This window comes from Pituophis catenifer, unplaced genomic scaffold (assembly GCF_029215685.1).
Source record: "Pituophis catenifer annectens isolate HBS135680 unplaced genomic scaffold, rPitCat1.0.hap2 SCAF_3, whole genome shotgun sequence".
NCBI lineage: Eukaryota > Metazoa > Chordata > Lepidosauria > Squamata > Colubridae > Pituophis > Pituophis catenifer.
The window spans coordinates 137,699,583-137,717,372 of record NW_027256883.1 but is presented as its reverse complement, the minus strand read 5'-3'; the positions used below and the strand labels follow the sequence as shown (position 1 = coordinate 137,717,372).

Sequence of the window (17,790 nt, the reverse complement as noted above, 5' to 3'; positions counted from 1 at the left end):
AGAAGGGGAGAGTCCAGAGAGGAGATCTGGAAAGGCCTCTTTTGTCCAGGGTGTGTGTGTGTGAGAGAGAGATCCAGCAACCTTAAGGTAGGCATTTTCTGAACTTTTGACACTATATAACATTTACAATATGCAAAACTGCAAGTCTTCTGCTTCTTTTAACATTGTTAGTCTAATTCAACTTACGTAGGCGATACAGAATTTATTAAACGGGCAGGAGAAATTTAGATCTCTGGCGCTAGTCAATTCAGGAAAGTAATGGGATCTTAACGTATTGTTTTCTTCATCTTTTCAAAATCAGTGAAGATAAACTCAGTAATAATCATTTGAAAGTAGCTAATGGTGCTTCCCATATAGCACATCTGTTTACTTGATGAGCCCTGGTTAATTGATATAGAAATTCTGCAATGTTACTAAATTGGATCCAGACCAGGGGTGAAATGCTCCCAGTTCGGACTGGATTGGAGAATCGGTAGCAAAAATCCCCGCCCCCCCCCCCACCCATGCCCAGCTGAGTCGCACAATCATCAGAGGCTTTTTTTTACTTTTAAAAACATTTTTTCTACAACTTCGGTTGAAAAAATGCTTTTAAAAATTAAAAAAAAGCCTCTGATGATCGCGCGGCTCATCAAAGGCATTTAAAAGAAGAAAAGGTTTTTCTTTTTCTTTTAAATGCTCTGATGACCCAAGCTGAGTTCCCTGATCAGGGAAATCAGCTTGGATCGTCAGAGCCTTTTGAAAGCATTTTTTTACAACCTCTTAGCCGAAGAGGTCATAGAAAAAATGGTTTTAAAAGTATATATATAAAAAAAAAAAAAGGCCACGCCCACATTACCACCCGCACACCAAGCCATGCCCACAGAACCGGTAGTAACAAATTTTAGATTTCACCCCTGATCCAAACTTCATTGTGTTAGAATGGACTGTAATTGACAATTATTTTGAATCATGGTTAAATTTGGATACAACTACTGTGTGTTGTGATGAGTTCTTTGGATTTGGGTGTGGGTTTTCAAAAGAGAGAGAAGAAAAAAAGGAAATTAATTAATTATTCCTTGAAACTCTGCTTGGAAATAATCATCCATAACTGGCTTTTTATGGTAACATGGAGAAAAGCATGGAGTAAGTAATGCCTGCTGCTATGATTTCAGTATTACATAATATGATGTACTCAGAAAAGAATTGGGTCTTCAGTAAATTCCACGGGCAAATTTCCACCCAACACAGCAACGAGGCTTGCAGTCTACTGGTATATTACGCAGCTGTTTTGAGCAATCCTTCCTACGCAGTGTGGATGCACAAGCACCAAATGGTGTCTCCTGAGGTGTAAAAATCTGGAAAGGAAAGATGCATACATTTCAATCATTGGTCTGTAACTTAAACACTCATTATTAACACAAGAGAAAGCAGGACTATTTTTTTTCCTGCATAGTCACACAAAGCAGGGGTCCCCAACCTTTTGGATCTCAGGGACCACTAAATTCATAATTTTAAATCCTGTGGACCACTAATATGCTCTATCTAATGACCAGCTGGGTGAGCATGGCCAACTCAATATCAGTCAGTTCCAGGCCATGATGCAGTCCCACTGGAACAACGCCCACCGGCTCTTTACCACCAGTGGCGCTTCCTTCCAGCCTTCGCCCAAAGCCCCGCAACAGGTGGCTTCAACAGACCCCCCTCCGACCCACACAAAAAGACTCCGGAGGGGAAGAGTCTCTGCAGCAACACAAACGTTCATTGCACATATCCGGCCCAGGGGCTGTAGATTGAGGATCCCTGATTTAATGCAATAATAAAAAATGCAAATAATTTTTCTGCGGACCACCAAAATTTTCTCATGGACCATCAGTGGTTTATGGACCACCAGTTGGTGACCGCTGACACAAAAGATCTAACTGGTCTGTACAGTTAATTTCACCTCTTGGATGACTCCGGTAATTTGGAAAGGGCTAGATTATTAATAAAAATGTCAGGGTTATGCTTCATTGCATAATAATCATTTTTCAGATTTAATCAGACCAGGTAGCTAGTGGAATAAACTCAACAAATAGATGCAACCAGGAGATAATCTGGGCTAATCTTTCATTGGCTTTAAGATTATTCAGGTTTACTCCTGTAAATTCAGATCTTGAGAAGGAATTCTTCTACTTCTTCAAATAACTTCCATGATCGTCTTCTTCCAGTGCCAGGAATTCTTGGTGTCAAAAAGGTCTAATTGTCTGAATAACATTTTTTATGTGTTGGTTCATTTTGTTTTGGAGGCTAAGTGACCCAAAGTAAATTCAATTAAATTTGTATTACCGGTAAATGATCCCACTCTTCCCAGTGTACAATCCATAATAATAAATATCATAGTTTGGATGACCAAGAAAAAGTAATTCTCACCTCTTTGTCATTGGATATTCCCAGTTTTTCTAAATTTGTCACTGAATAGTGGATGTTAGACAGGATAACTTCTACCTCTTCAATCTGAAAATACAAAAACACCAGTATGACTTATAAAGAAATCATATATACAGATTTAACATAACAGATAAACTCAATAAAGTTGTCTGACTCCTGATATTTATATTTTTCTGTTTGACAGTTTCTTGAATTATATGAAATATCTTATTTTATTTACTTAAATTTATATCCTGCCATTCCTTCCACAGCTCAAGAAAGATTGCAATGAGTTCTCCCTTCATTTTATTCCCCTCAGCCTGGAAACCGAGCTGAGCTGAGGCTAGCCATAGACATAGAGTGAGTTTTCATAGCTGAGAGTGACTTGTACTACACACACATATATATACATACATATACATATACATATACATATACATATACATATACATACATACATACATACATACATACATATATATATATATATATATATATATATATATATATATATATATACACACACACATATGTACATATACACACACACGTTTTTCTGTTGAATTTTATATATATATAAAAAAACACACTGAAAGCCCCAAATGAAATAGTTACTGGCCTGTGGGATTCTGTCCAGAATGTTTGTCTGAATACAGTTGACTGTCTTCTGGTAAGACGGTGAGTAATGGCCTGTTTCTGGTGGCCCAGCAAAAGCATCAAGAACACTTTCGTGGGCAGTTCTCCTTTAAAGTTGGAACAAAAAACATACAACATTTGGAATCAAACTGCAATGGATAAAATCTACACTGTGCAAGGCAACACACATGGGCATTGGTGAACAACTCTGTGTGTTGTGCCTGTAATGTTTATAAACACTGGGGTAATTTTCACACTGAGGAAATCAAGAGATGACAATATATATATATACTGGTATATGTGCCTAAAATCCTCAGACACTCCACATAATCACAATCAGCCATGAGTGGGACTAACTGGGAAGCCTGAAATACTATAGCATTGTTGAAGCCAAATAACCAGGGAGCTAAGCAAATTCTTGATGGAAAATTAGTCAAAGCACCCAAAATAAGCTGGAGTATAAAAATATGAGTCATTGGGAATTGGGTGGGCATACAAGTTGTTGATTATGATGGTGATTGTAATCTTATATACTTGACAGTCAGGTTTCAGTAACATGTAATGCTTATCTTAGAGATTTTTCATTGGTCATAAGAGTTGACAGACACATACTAGTGGACAGTTAAAGGATTTAGTCTTATAGTCATGTATAATTTACGTTAAAGAAAGTTTGCAGTCCGAGTACAACCATCAAAATACAATAAAAAAAAAACCTCAACAATTTTAGAATAATACAGCACTCTAGAATTGTGGATAATCCTAACCTCATCTATTCTATACAGTAGAAATCACAGACACTGCAATGTTTTAAAAGAACTGGGAATAAAAACAACAGATTCCAAAATTACTATGAGGCTGGGAGAAATCAATGCAATGTCTGGAAGCAAAAGCAGAAGTAAAATTTGCAAACTGTAATCTTTTGGTGTTGAGCCAATTGAATGAAAGTGTGCATTAGCAGACAAAAGAAATGCACATTCATATTGCGGTCAAAATTAGCAAAATTATGGAATTATTTTATAATGCTGGTGCCTTTACAATTATGGAGGAAAAGCCCACTGCAGACCACATATGATAATTCATTAAAAATAGTGAATTAAATAAAATAATCATTGATTACTCTAGAGCAGGGGTGTCAAACTCAAGGCCTTGGGGCCGGATTCGGCCCATGGGGTGCTTAGATCCGGCCTACAGGGCTGGCTTGCAAACAGCAAAAGACCAGCCTGTGGTGCTTCTGCCAGCGAAAATGGAGCACCTTGTTTTTGCTGGCAGAGGGCTATCAAAACAAACTAACAACAAACTAAAAGGAGAAATGTTTCCCCTTTTGCATTTCAGCATGCAAGAAGGGACAGGAAAGGAGAAAGGGAAAGAGGAAAGACAAAGAAGGGAAGATGGGAAGAGAGCAAGGAAGGAAAAATAAGGAAAGAGGGAAAGGAAAAAGAAAGGAGAATGAAGAGGGAAGGAAGGAAGGAAGGAAGGAAGGAAGGAAGGAAGGAAGGAAGGAAGGAAGGAAGGAAGATTATAATGAGAGTGAGGGAGGGTCTCAGGGAAGTCCTGCATTAGTACTTGGAGAACACAAGTGCCCCCGACATGAGTTCCGTCTGCCATGGTCATGCCCACTCCTGACCACCACCATGGCCACACCTGCTATAGCCATGCCTGCCATGGCCACGCCTGCCATGGCCACACCCATTCCCCAGGCCTCCGAGGTCAAACACAACCCTGATACGGCCCTCAATGAAATCAAGTTTGACACCCCTAGAACCAACACAAGTGCAAGACTTTTATATGCACAATGGCGGAAAGATGTGACAATACCCACAATGGAAGAGTGAATGGTGAAGATGATAGAACGTCTTCAAATGATAAAATTGACAACTTTGAATAGAGAAAAGACATTGATTAATTTTAATGCTGATTGGAAAGCCCTTTTGGACTTTTTGCCTGAGACAGAAAAAAAAATGAAATTATGATATATGGGCTTGGTGATTAGAAAACCTATTAGATAATAGGAAAAAGTGAAAGTTATGTGATCTTAGAGGAAAAGGTTAATTTAAATTTATACTTACAATTGCTATAACAGAAAATCTTTATATTTCTTTACCTTTCCTTTTCTTTCTTTATATTTCTTTTTCTTTCTGTACTTTTGGCTTTGTTCTTTATTTTCTTTATTATTTATTTCTGTAAGTTTGTAATCTTTTTAGTGTAAAAAATCTAATAAAGTTATTTTAAAAGAAATGGAGTCAAGCCACAAGAAATAAAACGCTTGAAAAAATAAGTCAAGACTATGAGTCAAAATGATCCTCAAATATAGGTAGTCCTTGACTCATGACCACAATTGGGTCCAAAATTTATGTTGCTAAGTAAGACATTGGTTAAGTGAGTTTGCCCCAGTTGTTAAGTGAATCTTACAACCTTTCTTGCCACAGTTGTTAAGTGAATCTCTGCAGTTGTTCAGTTAACAACCTTGCTTGTCAGAAGGTCTCAACAAGTGATCACATGATCCTGGGACACTGCAATTGTCATAAATATGAGTCAGTTGCCAATTGTCTGAATTTTGATCATGTGATCATGGGGTTGCTGCAATGGTCATCAATGTGAAAAATGGTCCTAAGTCACTAAATGAACTGTTGTAAGTCGAGGACTACCTGTATGGTATTTTATCACAACCTCCTTAGCAAGAGATATTATTTGTTGCTAGTTTTAGCCTTATTTTATGTAAGCCCTTTCCTCCACTGTAAAGAAATTTCAGAGGCCCCATTATTTATAGGAGAATCCATGCAAAATTTTTTACTTACCATATGGAATCATAATCAAGGCCATCCAAACATTCACCGTAGCACCATTTGATGAGAGTTTCCACCGACAACACTCTATCTATCCTTTCTGGAAGTGTGGTGTATTTTTCTTTAAGAAAGCCCTGGAATCCAGATTGGGTTGTTTTCATAAGTTTTAGATCCTTAATGCCAGAAAAAACAATTGGAGCATCTAGGAGAGGAAGAGCATGAATTAATTTTAATATAAGACATGATGTCCCACAGTTACATATAGAGCTTTTTTTCCTAAAGATGCAGTGATACCTGCAAATCAATTTTCAGCCCAGGAAAATTAAATTTATTTCCAATCAAGCATGCATTGAACTGCGCTTCTATATGGCTGGCTGAAAAACCAAACATTCTTGGGAACTCAATTTTTTTAAATGTATTATATTCTTGATTATGAAGTCTAATAATGGATGCCTTAGTTAAGTTTAAAAGGAAATGTGTGTGTCAGTTTTAGCATGGCATATTTGGATTAATTTGTATAGGAGCTGAGGCCTTTGCTTTGATTCAGCAGATCAAAATCCCCCCCCCTTTTTTTTTTATGAAGAGGCCTAGTGGACTCACTGGAGAAGAGCCTAATGCTGGGAACGACTGAGGGCAAAATAAGAAGGGGACGACAGAGAATGAGGTGACTGGATGAAGTCACTGAAGCAGTTAGTGTGAGCTTAAATGGACTCCAGAGGATGGTGGAGGACAGGAAGGCCTGGAGGAACATTGTCCAACAACTAACAACAACAAAGTGGATCAAAACAAATATCATTAAAGCAGCATCATTTTTCTTACAAGGCTCCAACTTTATTGTAAATTCACAAAGTTATAGGGATTGAGAGGAATATTAAGGTCATTCAACATGCTCTGGATTGATCCAAATGTTGAGTTCAGATCTGACTTCAAATATTACCACTGCAGAGAAATTGTCACCAAAAGGGACTGTAGCCTGTTGTGGATTCTGTTGCTCATGTGCAATTTATATGTTTATTTATGTTTATTTTTTTCATTGATATCCGGAATTATCGCTCTTTAAAAACCAAATTATTTCATAGTTTAAAATAGCATTTTAAAAGATGACAAACATTCCACTTTCAAAATTGCAGACAGGCAGTCTTAGACTTACGATCGGTCACTTAACGACCATTCAAAGTTGCAACAAACCTCCCAAAAGCTACTTCCAATCAATTTTGAAGTTACATCTGCCATATAGACATATACACGCACACACAATGGACATATTTTGAGTGCTTGGCACCTGGCTCACCATTACAGCCATTTGCAGCATCCCACAGTCTTGTTATGGCATTTTTACTTCTGGTTTCTGGCAAAAAACCCCGCTCATTGGATAAAATTGAGAACATAGGAGCCTGAGTGGCATAGGAGGCTAATGCCTCCTAAGGCAGCATTTAACATCCAGCTGCCTGCAATTACTGCGAGTTCAATTCTCACCAGGCTCAAGGTCAACTCAGCCTTCCATCCTTTCTAAGGTGGATAAATTGAGGACCCAGTTTGTGGGGCAATAAGCTGACTTTGTATAAATATACAAAAGTATGAAGGCTATTGCTTAACGCATTGTAAGCCGGCCTGAGTCTCCGGAGAAGGGCGGCATATAAATCAATTTTTTTAAAAAAAATTGATCCACTTAAAACCTCTGCTAAAAAAATATTAAAATTGGGTCCAGTCACTTGGTGACCCATAACAATGTAGGACCATAATTTCAGTCATAAGTTGAGGACTACCTATATTAAAATTATCATACTATCCTGTTTCCCCCAAAATAAGACATCTCCTGATAATAAACCCAATCGGGCTTTTGAGCTCATGGCAACAAGGCCAAGCGCTTATTTCAGGGTTCAAAAAAAATATAAGACAGGGTCTTATTTTGGGGAAAACACGGTAGATAAATCCCATAGTATGTTACTGGCAGATTCTGAAGGACTTGTAGATCTTGGCAACAAGATACAGAGTTATAATATATTTGTTTGGGAATGATTGGTTGGTTGGTTGGTTTCCTATCTCAAGGCAGAATACATTGCAATAGCTCTTCCAACTTTTCCCCAGACCAGCAACCTTATGGGGTACATTGAGCTGAGAGAAAGTTGACAGCCAAAGTCACCCAGGGAAACTTTCACTGCTGAGAATGGAAGAACAGACTTTATATATTCAAGAAAAGGGTACAAGTCTATGTTTGCTTTGTTACTTGCTTTTTTTGGTTCTGGTCTTCAAGAATAACACGAATAGATTTATCTTGTTTACAAGCTACCATTGCAAATATGAACCTAATGTTTCTACTAAAACATTAGCCCTTGTCATCGTCAGACCATTCTCTCTTTCGACTTGACTTCCATACTGCTACACCCTGCCGCAGGGAGGCGGAACCGACTAGGTGGTTCCGCCCCAGGCGTCTGATGGATCCTGATAGGTTTCGGACGGAGCTTGGGCCATTCTCTGAGGCTCTGGCTCACAACTCTACTGAAGACCTAGTGGCCGCCTGGGATAGGGCAGCCGCTGGAGCTTTGGACCGTGTCGTGCCTTTGCGGCCTCTGACCCAGCGCCAATCTCACTTAGCTCCCTGGTTTTCTGTGGAGCTGAGGGAGATGAAGCGCTGGAAAAGACGCCTGGAGAGCAGTTGGAGGGCTAGCTTTTCCGAATCCGACCGAACACTGGTGAGGTCTTATATTAAGACCTACCTAGTGGCGATAAAAATGGCAAAGTTTAATTATTTTTCCATTCTTATCGCATCTGCCGCCCTGTTTAGGGTAACCTGCTCCCTGCTCCATCCGGGAGTGCAGGAGGACCCCTTGGAGGGCAGGGCTGAGGATTTTGTGCAGTATCTGCATGACAAAATCGCTCAGATTCGGGAAGGCTTGGACTCTGACTGGGTAGATGCAGGTGGGGTGATGGAGGCAGGTCTTGCGAGTGTTATCTGGGAGGAGTTTGACCCGGTGACCCCTGAAGACGTGGATAGGATTCTGGGTAGACTCAGTGCGGCCACATGTTTATTGGACCCGTGTCCCTCCTGGCTGGTGCTGGCTTCCCGGGAGGTTACACGAGGCTGGCTCCAGAGGATTATCAACGCTTCTTTGAGAGAGGGTTGCTTTCCTGCCGCCTTGAAAGAGGCGGTGGTGAAGCCCCTCCTCAAGAAGCCCTCCCTGGACCCAGTTGATTTAGCAAATTATCGTCCAGTCTCCAACCTCCGCTTCGTGGCGAAAGTTGTTGAGAGTGTGGTGGCGTGACAGTTCCCCCAGTACCTGGATGAAACGGTTTATCTTTATCCGTTCCAGTCAGGCTTCAGATCTAGGTACAGCACGGAAACGACATTGGTCGCATTGGTTGATGATCTCTGGAGGGCTCGGGATAGGGGTTGTTCCTCTGTCCTGGTCCTATTAGACCTCTCAGCGGCTTTTGTTACCATCGCCCATGGTATCATGCTGCGCCGGTTGGAGGGGTTAGAGGTGGGGGGCACTGTGCTATAGTGGTTCTCCTCCTTTCTCTCTGACCGGTCGCAGTTTTGTTGATGGGGGGGCCAGAGGTCAACCTCAAGGCGCCTTGTATGCGGGGTGCTGCAGGGGTCGGTTCTCTCTCCCCTTCTGTTCAACATTTATGTGAAGCTGCTGGGTGAGATCATCCGTGGTTTCGGGGTGAAGTTCCATCAGTACGCTGATGACACTCAGCTGTACATCTCCACCCCAGACCACCCCAATGATGCCCTTGACGTGATGTCTGAGTGTCTGGAGGCCATGCGGATCTGGATGGGGAGAAACAGGCTCAAGCTCAACCCATCCAAGACCGAGTGGCTGTGGTTCCCGGCGTCCTGATATAGTCAGTTGGTGCCATTTCTGACTATTGGGGGCAAGTCGTTGGCCCCACGGAGAGGGCTCGCAACTTGGGTGTCCTCCTGGACGTATGGCTGTCCTTAGAAGAACATGTGACGGCCGTGGCCAGGAGGGCTTTCTATCAGATTCGCCTGATACGCCAGTTGCATCCCTTTCTGGATTGGGACTCCTTGCGCATGGTCACTCATGCCCTCGTCACTTCCCGCCTGGACTACTGTAATGGTCTCTACATGGGGCTCCTCTTGAAGAGCATCCGGAGGCTCCAACTGGTCCAGAATGCGGCCGCGTGGGTGATTACGGGAGCATCATGGCGCTCCCATGTAACACCTCTCCTTCGCGAGCTGCACTGGCTTCCGGTGGTCCTCCGGGTGTGATTCAAGGTGTTGGTTACTACCTTTAGAGCGCTCCATGGCTTAGGACCTCGATATCTACGAGACCGCCTTCTGCCACCGAGAACCTCCCACCGGCCAGTACGCTCCCACAGAGAGGGGCTCCTCGGGGTGCCGTCGGTCAAACAATGTCGACTGGCGGCCCCCAGGGGGAGAGCTTTCTCTGTGGGAGCACCTGCCCTCTGGAACGAACTCCCCCCGGAGATACGGATGATTCCGGATCTACGTACTTTCCGCCGGCCCTCAAGACTTTTTTATTTCAACAAGCCGGGCTGGCCTAACTTTTCTAATTGTCTAATTTTAATTTTAATTTTAAATGGGGTATTTAAATTGTTGGGCCAAGTTGTTTAATATATTTTAAATTGCTTTTAAATTTTGTATTTTTATGTTTTTTACCTTTGGCTGTTCACTGCCCTGAGTCCTTCGGGAGAAAGGTGGTATATAAATTTAAATATAAATAAATAAATAAATAAATAAATAAATAAATAAATAAATAAATAAATAAATAAATAAATAAATAAATAGAAATCATTTCCTTACTGTCCTGAGTCTGTTCCACTTCACAAAATCGAATTCCTTCAGAACTGTAGAGAAAAGCATGGGCATGGGGAGTATTGTCCTAGAGATTAAGGATGACATATTGAAGTTGCAAATAAACCATTTGACCTTGCACTTGGAATTCATGAATTCATGAAAAGAAATGAAAGCGCTCACTCACCATGAACTCCTTGGCAACCTATTGTTCAACAAAAACTTTCCCTGCCCTTATCGTATGCCATATTTCTTCCCTGTCATTGTCCCTTCCCTAGCTTTCTGCAGGGAATGTGGCCCAAATGTATGCTTTATTATACCTTTTCTAGGCGCTGCCAGGGAACCTCTTTGATAAAAGCATTGCAATACACCACGTGGCAAAAAGTTTTAATGAAGTGCTCGCAGATATCCAGCCCAAACTCCTCTATTGTTCTGATCTAAAAAGAAAAGGTGTTAGATATGATCAGGTTCCATCTCCAAATCAATTTTTAGAATTAATATTGTACCTTACGTATCATAAAAGATTTATCATACTGATCATGGCAGCCCAAAGCTATTCATGAGAAATTATGAAATCCACAAAATATGAACTATTACCACTAACCACCCACTGGTCATTATAAGCTATTGTTGAAATTTTTACACTTTTGTTTAATAAAAATAAATTTTATACAGGGTTTTTTTTGGGTTTTTTTTAAAAGAGCAATGAACCCTGAGTTCATAGAATTAAAACCTCTTGCTTACTTTAAATCTTGACTTCGGCTTTCAATTGATTTCATTCCTTTTTTGTTTATCTGAATTTTGTATAGATCTTGTATTATAAAAAAGACAGCACCTCATAATTTGTTACCTGTATCCTGCTGCTCTTTGAATTCTGAATTATTCAAAACCTGAACATTTTGCCTTATTATACAAATATTAGTGATGATCCCTTTTAAAAATAAATATTACATAATCATAAGAACTGCAGATTAGACATGTTTTTGAGTTTTTGTTAGAAAACCCAACATAAAATGCTACCACATCTAATTTAGAAACTTTCTCCCACATAGCACCACATCTTTTTGTTTATTGCTTTGTCTGAAGATGGATTCTATAAATAACAAAAAAGAGGAAATGCAATCCAATTCTAGCTATAAGATAAGATGAATGGTTCTGCAACCTACCCCATTGCATTTGGCCAATGCTTCAATTGTATTCTTTATGGTATCTGTAGGGATGACTCTGGAGTTGTCGGCATTCAAGTATTCATTCACAGTGTTGAGTCTGATGTGTACAGAGATTGCCAGTTCTTTAATGCAGTGTACCTGGCCTTCCCGTCTAACGTACAGGATTCTCACCGCGTTCTTTCCATATTCAGAATTCACATATTCTACCTCCCTAGGCTGCAATAAAGAAAACACACACACACACAAACTCACCTTTTTTGTCCATACAGCTTGGCATTAAAACAACAAGAGATAAGCTAGTTCAAATAAAGAAATGCACGAACATAAACTCATCTTTTTCATCCATTCAGTTTAGCATTAAAATGACAGAGACATAAGCTGGTTCAAATAAATTTGTATCCATATATGTTTGGAATCATCTTATTTTACCAAGAATGTTCAAATTTTGGACACACAAGATACAAGAAAGATGGGGCTATGTCATCCTATGAGTGTATTCTGTTCCTTAAATCACATTTTCAACCTTATGAGCCATGGTGGCGCAGTGGTTAGAATATAGTATTGCAGGCTACTTCTGCTGACTGCCGGCTGCCAGCAGTTCAGCAGTTGAAGTCTCACCAGCTCAAGGTTGACTCAGCCTTCCATCCTTCCAAAGTCGGTAAAATGAGGACTCAGATTATTGGGGGCAATATGCTGACTCTGTAAAACCACTTAGAGAGAGCTGTAAAGTACTATGAGTGATATATAAGTCTAAGTGCTATTGCTATTGCAATTTCTTTATTTGAATTTCTAGGTTGTCCAACTCTGGCCAGCTACCCCAAATTAAAAGTACAATAGTATGGTGGGCATGAAAATTGGCTGGGTGACCTTGGGCCAGTCACTATCTCTCAGCCAAACCCACCTCACAGGGTTGTTTATGTAAATAAAATAGAGGATAAGAGAGTATTAGGTATCTTTGCTGCCTTGAATTATTCTTAAAAATAATAAAGGTAGGATAAAAATCAAATAAATACATAAACAAGCCATCTATCCATATCCCCCACCAACTCATCCATTTAACCCAAGGCCTAATGGAAAACCCAGGTTCTAAGGCAGGGAATATCTCTCTACACCTTCAACTAGGCTGCTTCAAGATGTTGAAGGGAGATTGTTTAATGTGTATCTGGATTCCCTCCAAAGGTTTGATCCATTTGATATGTATTCGTTATGTAAGCTATGCCAATGCCTGAGCAAGGAAGCTGCCCTGGGTTCTTGACCCTTATCCCATTTTTCTCATCCTTCCACTCCCTCCTGGAATAGTGTGTGAATAAATACTTCCCAATAGTGGAAGAGATGGTGGGAAGCCTGCTCTAAACACACAGCTGCCGTACCCAGTTTTCGTCTTTGGCAGCTAGAATGGAAAGGATTGGGCCAGGGAAATTTGCTGTTTAAGACAAAAGGACAGGATGGGGCATAGACAGAGCACTTAACCAAAATAGACAGTTGAAGCAAAGCACATGTCATTATATAGTATGTTCTGTTGCAGCTGCATCCGGCTGTTAATTTAGAGAGATAATGGACATCCACATGGCACATAGATTTGTCCTCCAACAATTTTCATTGCTTTTGCCTCCTGACATCTCCTGCCTAGGAGCAAGTCCACCTTGATAGTGAAACTCTTGAACAAATCTATATTATTTCTTTGAAAAACAGTAGCTCAGACTATTAAAAGTGCTGCAGATGTTTAGAGCAAGTTAATACCTGGTCCATTGCCATTATTGTTTTTTGAATATATCAATTACCTTTTTCTTGCAGCATACACAGTTCATATTGCTATATTATACAAAAATAGATGCCTTTTAATTTTGCTCGGTTGACTTACACTACCACCATAAAAATAGCATTGGTCCTTTTAATGTAGCATCGATTGTTCAGGAACGACATAAAGCATCTATCTTAAACCCTTCCTCCCTTTCTATCACTCTTCTGCAAAGGTTAGTTCTTTCCAGAAGGAATTACATCAAAGGAGGGTTTCTATGAAGTATGCTTTTAGCATTCATTGCTTGTTTCCTCCAATGAAAATTTATTCAGTCTTGTCCTTTTATACAAATCCCAGAGTTCTTTTGAAGTTTTGAACTTGATGTGTTTATTCAGACACTTTACCAATTTATTCAGTGTTTTGGTGAATCGGAAAGATGAAGCTACTATATATAACCCCATCTCAGTTTCCTAAACAAGATTAACAATAAAAAAAAGTAAATCACATTAAACTGACTTGTGAGGAAACAGGACACATGGCAAGGTAAGGTAACCCTACTTTATTGTAAGGTTACATTAACAGTATCTTGCAAAACTGAAAGTACTTCTCTCTTATCTCACCACCCATCTCCTCTACAGGTAAAGAAACTAGGAAGTGTCTCTTGTAGGCCACTTGCTCCCTCCACATTCCTGTTGCAGGCCAAATTACCTTTTATCTGACTGTTTGCTTAGCTGTGGCTCTTCAGCCTATCATTCCTTTCAGCCTAACATTCAACAAAATGTTGAGAGAAGAGCAACAAAGATGATTAGGGGACTGGAGGCTAAAACATATGAAGAATGATTGCAGGAATTGGTCTAGTTTAATGAAGAGAAGGACTAGGGGAGACATGATAGCAGTGTTCCAATATCTCAGGGGCTGCCACAAAGAAGAGGGAGTCAAACTATTCTTCAAAGCACCTGAGGGTAGAACAAGAAGCAATAGGTGGAAACTAATAAAGGAGAGAAGCAACTTAGAACTAAGGAGAAATTTCCTGACAGTTAAGAACAATTAATAAGTGGAACAACTTGCCTGCAGAAGTTGTGAATGCTCCAACACTGGAAATTTTTAAGAAGATGTTGGATAACCATTTGTCTGAAGTGGTGTAGGGTTTCCTGCCTGGGCAGGGGGTTGGACTAGAAGACCTCCAAGGTCCCTTCCAACTCTGTTATTCTATTCTATTCTATTCGCACATAACATTACAACAAGAAATGCCTTTATTGGTTACCTGGAAATGCTTTACTCTCATATAACATTGGGTTTCTAATTTCTTAGGTGATAAACCAAACTATGTTTATCATTTAAAAAGTGCTGAGTTCTGGAGATAACTTATTCTTACATGGTTTTCCCCATCAACTGCCTACCAGATGTCTTGGGCTACACTCTACATCAGGGGTCTCCAACCCCCAGTCTGTGGACTGCCACTGGGTCACGGCATGCCAGAAACCAGTCCACACAAACAAGCGAAGCCCCATCTGCAAGATGCAGGGAGCACATGAAACCACACCCCCTCTGGTCCAAGGGTGGGTTCTATTTACCTTTACTACCGGTTCACATCGTGCCCGTGCAGATCACTTCTGATGATGTCCGGGTCAGTGGGCGGAGCCTCCCGCCAGTTTTACTACCAGTTTTTGCTAACCGGTCCGAACCGGTGGCAACCCACCACTGCTCTGGTCAACAGAAAAACCTCTCTCCAAGGAACTGGTCCCTGGTGCCCAAAAGGTTGGGGGCTACTGCTCTAAGTCTTCCAGCCAGCATACTATACTGGGGTGTCTGGATGTTGCAGTCTTAATTTCATTAGATTGGAAATCTAACCAAATCTAAATTTTCCCTACAATAAAGGGGGGAAAAACTATGTCAAGCAACTTGGTTTGCTTTTCTGACATAGCTGCTCATACTTTCCTTGCAGTATTTCTGAAAATTGATAGTTAATATAGAATGGTAAGATGGAAGGAGTGGGGTACCAGAAGAATGCCCACAGGAGCAAATCAAAAGCAAAAAACTACAAGGAATGGTTTCAAAGGGAAATTCTACCTATTTCCTGCAATAAGCAGAATGTTCTTCAAGGCTACTGAAGGGAGGCAGGGACATTTTCTCACCTTCCTCATGATGTATTCTACAGTTCTGTAAAAAATAAATAGAACAAGCTGCCACTTTTAAATAGTAATTTTATTAAGCATTACAATTAAAGAAATAGCAATAATAATAGCACTTAGATTTATATGCTGTTCCATAGTCCTTTACAGCACTCTCTGAGCAGTTTACAATGTCAGCAAATTGCCCCCAACAATCCGGGTCCTCATTTTGCTGACCTGGGAAAGATGGAAAGCTGAGTCAACCTTGAGCTGGTCAGGATTGAACTCCTGGCTGTGGGCAGAATTAGCCTGCAATACTACATTCTAATCACTGCGCTACCACAGCTCTAATAAAACTAATACAACCTCAGAAAACAAAAATAATAAAAAGAAAAAATAGAAGGTGCACAAAAGAAAAAAAATAGAAAAATAGAAAAGAAAAAATAAGAATATAGTAAAGAAAATGACAATTTATAGAGAAATGAGTTCCCCCTTCACTGCAAAAAGTTTAGTAAATTATCAATTTCTCTTAAACTACAAGAAATTTTATCTTCTTTTCATATTTCATCTCTTATCTATAAACAAATCATTAAAGCCTCATTATTCAGTCCATGTAGCAAAAGCCATTAAGGATTACCAGAGATAACAATATATCTCTTGCAACCTGGATCAAATAAACCAACATTATATTCCTTACTTGTACTTTTAACAATCTTGACCTTTAATCCTTTCAAACAATGCCCTATAATTTGATTTTGTTTCATTTTTATCTTTGTCCTTTCTCACAAAAGTCTTCAAAACTTTAACAAGTTTCTGTCATAAATCCTTGATGGGAAAGTTATCCAAGTCACTCTTCTAGTTTCTTATTTGTATATACATTTAATTATGAAAATAGCAGCCGTTTTCATTTGTATATCCTATGTATATCCTAGTCACAACTTTCTCCATATCATTCTTGTATCCTGTTTCTATTATTTCAAATCAGTCTCAATCTTGTCTGGTAAACCTGTTCCTCTTCCATATCATCTTTTAAACTCAGTCTACCAATAATGGTAAATAGTCTTAAATTAACTACTGGATCCATTATTCACAAAATTTTCCAACTTTAAAGTATTTTACTCCATTCTGTATTAGTAAATAAAATTTAAGAGTACTTCTCCTTTAAATGTAATTTAAATCTTAATTCTTCTGGTTCCATCTGATGTCCACCCTTTGTTTTTATAAAAAAGTTTTTTTTATTTTTTAGCCAAAGAAACATTTAATACATCAGTTTTCTCTTCCCTCTGACATCTCGGTGTTATCTTCCAAAATTCTTTCTTCTTCTGTATAGTTGTCATTACTTCTATCTTGATTCTTTTCCAATCCACAATATCAATTAATCACTAACATAATATTCTACTCATCACGTATTTTTACATACTTATATAATTAATCATTTATATCTCTTCTCCAACCAATAATAAATATCATTACATATTTTAAAATATTCTGAGTCTTCTCTATCTTTAATCTTCAGAGTTAATCTATTCATTTCTGCACAATCTTAAGATTTTTTTTAAATTACTTCTTTTTTTTTTTTTTTTTTTTATTGCAAAAGTTTTACAATTACATTTTCACCCCTTTTTTCACCCCCCCACCTCCCTCCCCAAACTTCCCATCCTCCCTAACCCTCCCTGACCCGCCCCCCCCCCGGACTTCCCTATTACATACTCATAACTAATAACACTAATATATAAGCCTGAACCCATCCCTCCCCCTATATAATTTTTCCTCTTTAATATTTCTAATACATTATTTTCAAATAAAAGCTATTTGATACTTTCTAGTTTGGTATTTGTTCTGAACATATTCTATCCACCTTTTCCATTCCCATTCATAAGTCTCTTGTGAACAATCCTTTAAATACGCTGAAATCTTCGCCATCTCTGCAAAACTAGCCATCTTCAAAGTCCATTCCTCGATAGTAGGCAAAGCTTCATTCTTCCAATATTTACCTATCAACAATCTTGCTGCAGTTATCATATACAATATTAATTTTATTTCACCCCGTGTAAAACCCTTAACTATACCCAATAAAAACAATTGTGGAGAAAATTGAATTTTTTTCTTCAAAACATTCTGCATGACCCACCAAATTTTTATCCAAAAAGCCTTAACTTTCCTACAGGTCCACCAAACATGATAA

General features: G+C 39.3%; 1 protein-coding gene across 1 annotated transcript; it reads right to left on the bottom strand.

The window, feature by feature from the left end:
* Nucleotides 1-1,190: 1,190 nt before the first annotated feature.
* LOC139315053 (uricase-like) lies at nt 1,191-14,181 on the bottom strand. Its single transcript, XM_070941078.1, has 8 exons — nt 14,115-14,181; nt 11,754-12,025; nt 10,908-11,024; nt 10,597-10,675; nt 5,817-6,006; nt 3,005-3,128; nt 2,389-2,472; nt 1,191-1,334 (listed from the first exon to the last, which is right to left on the bottom strand). The coding sequence occupies exons 1-8, from the start codon at nt 14,179-14,181 to the stop codon at nt 1,191-1,193; spliced, it is 1,077 nt and encodes a 358-aa protein (XP_070797179.1).
* Between the last annotated feature and the right edge of the window lie 3,609 nt (nt 14,182-17,790).

Coding starts and splice junctions, on each gene's coding strand:
- LOC139315053 (XM_070941078.1), bottom strand. CDS start 14,181: ATGTGGAGGGAGCAAGTGGCCTACAAGAGACACTTCCTAGTTTCTTTA. Junction 12,026..14,114: donor ACCTGTAGAGGAGATGGGTG/GTGAGATAAGAG, acceptor TTTAATGCCAAG/CTGTATGGACAAAAAAGGTG. Junction 10,676..10,907: donor CCTGGCAGCGCCTAGAAAAG/GTATAATAAAGC, acceptor CTTAATCTCTAG/GACAATACTCCCCATGCCCA.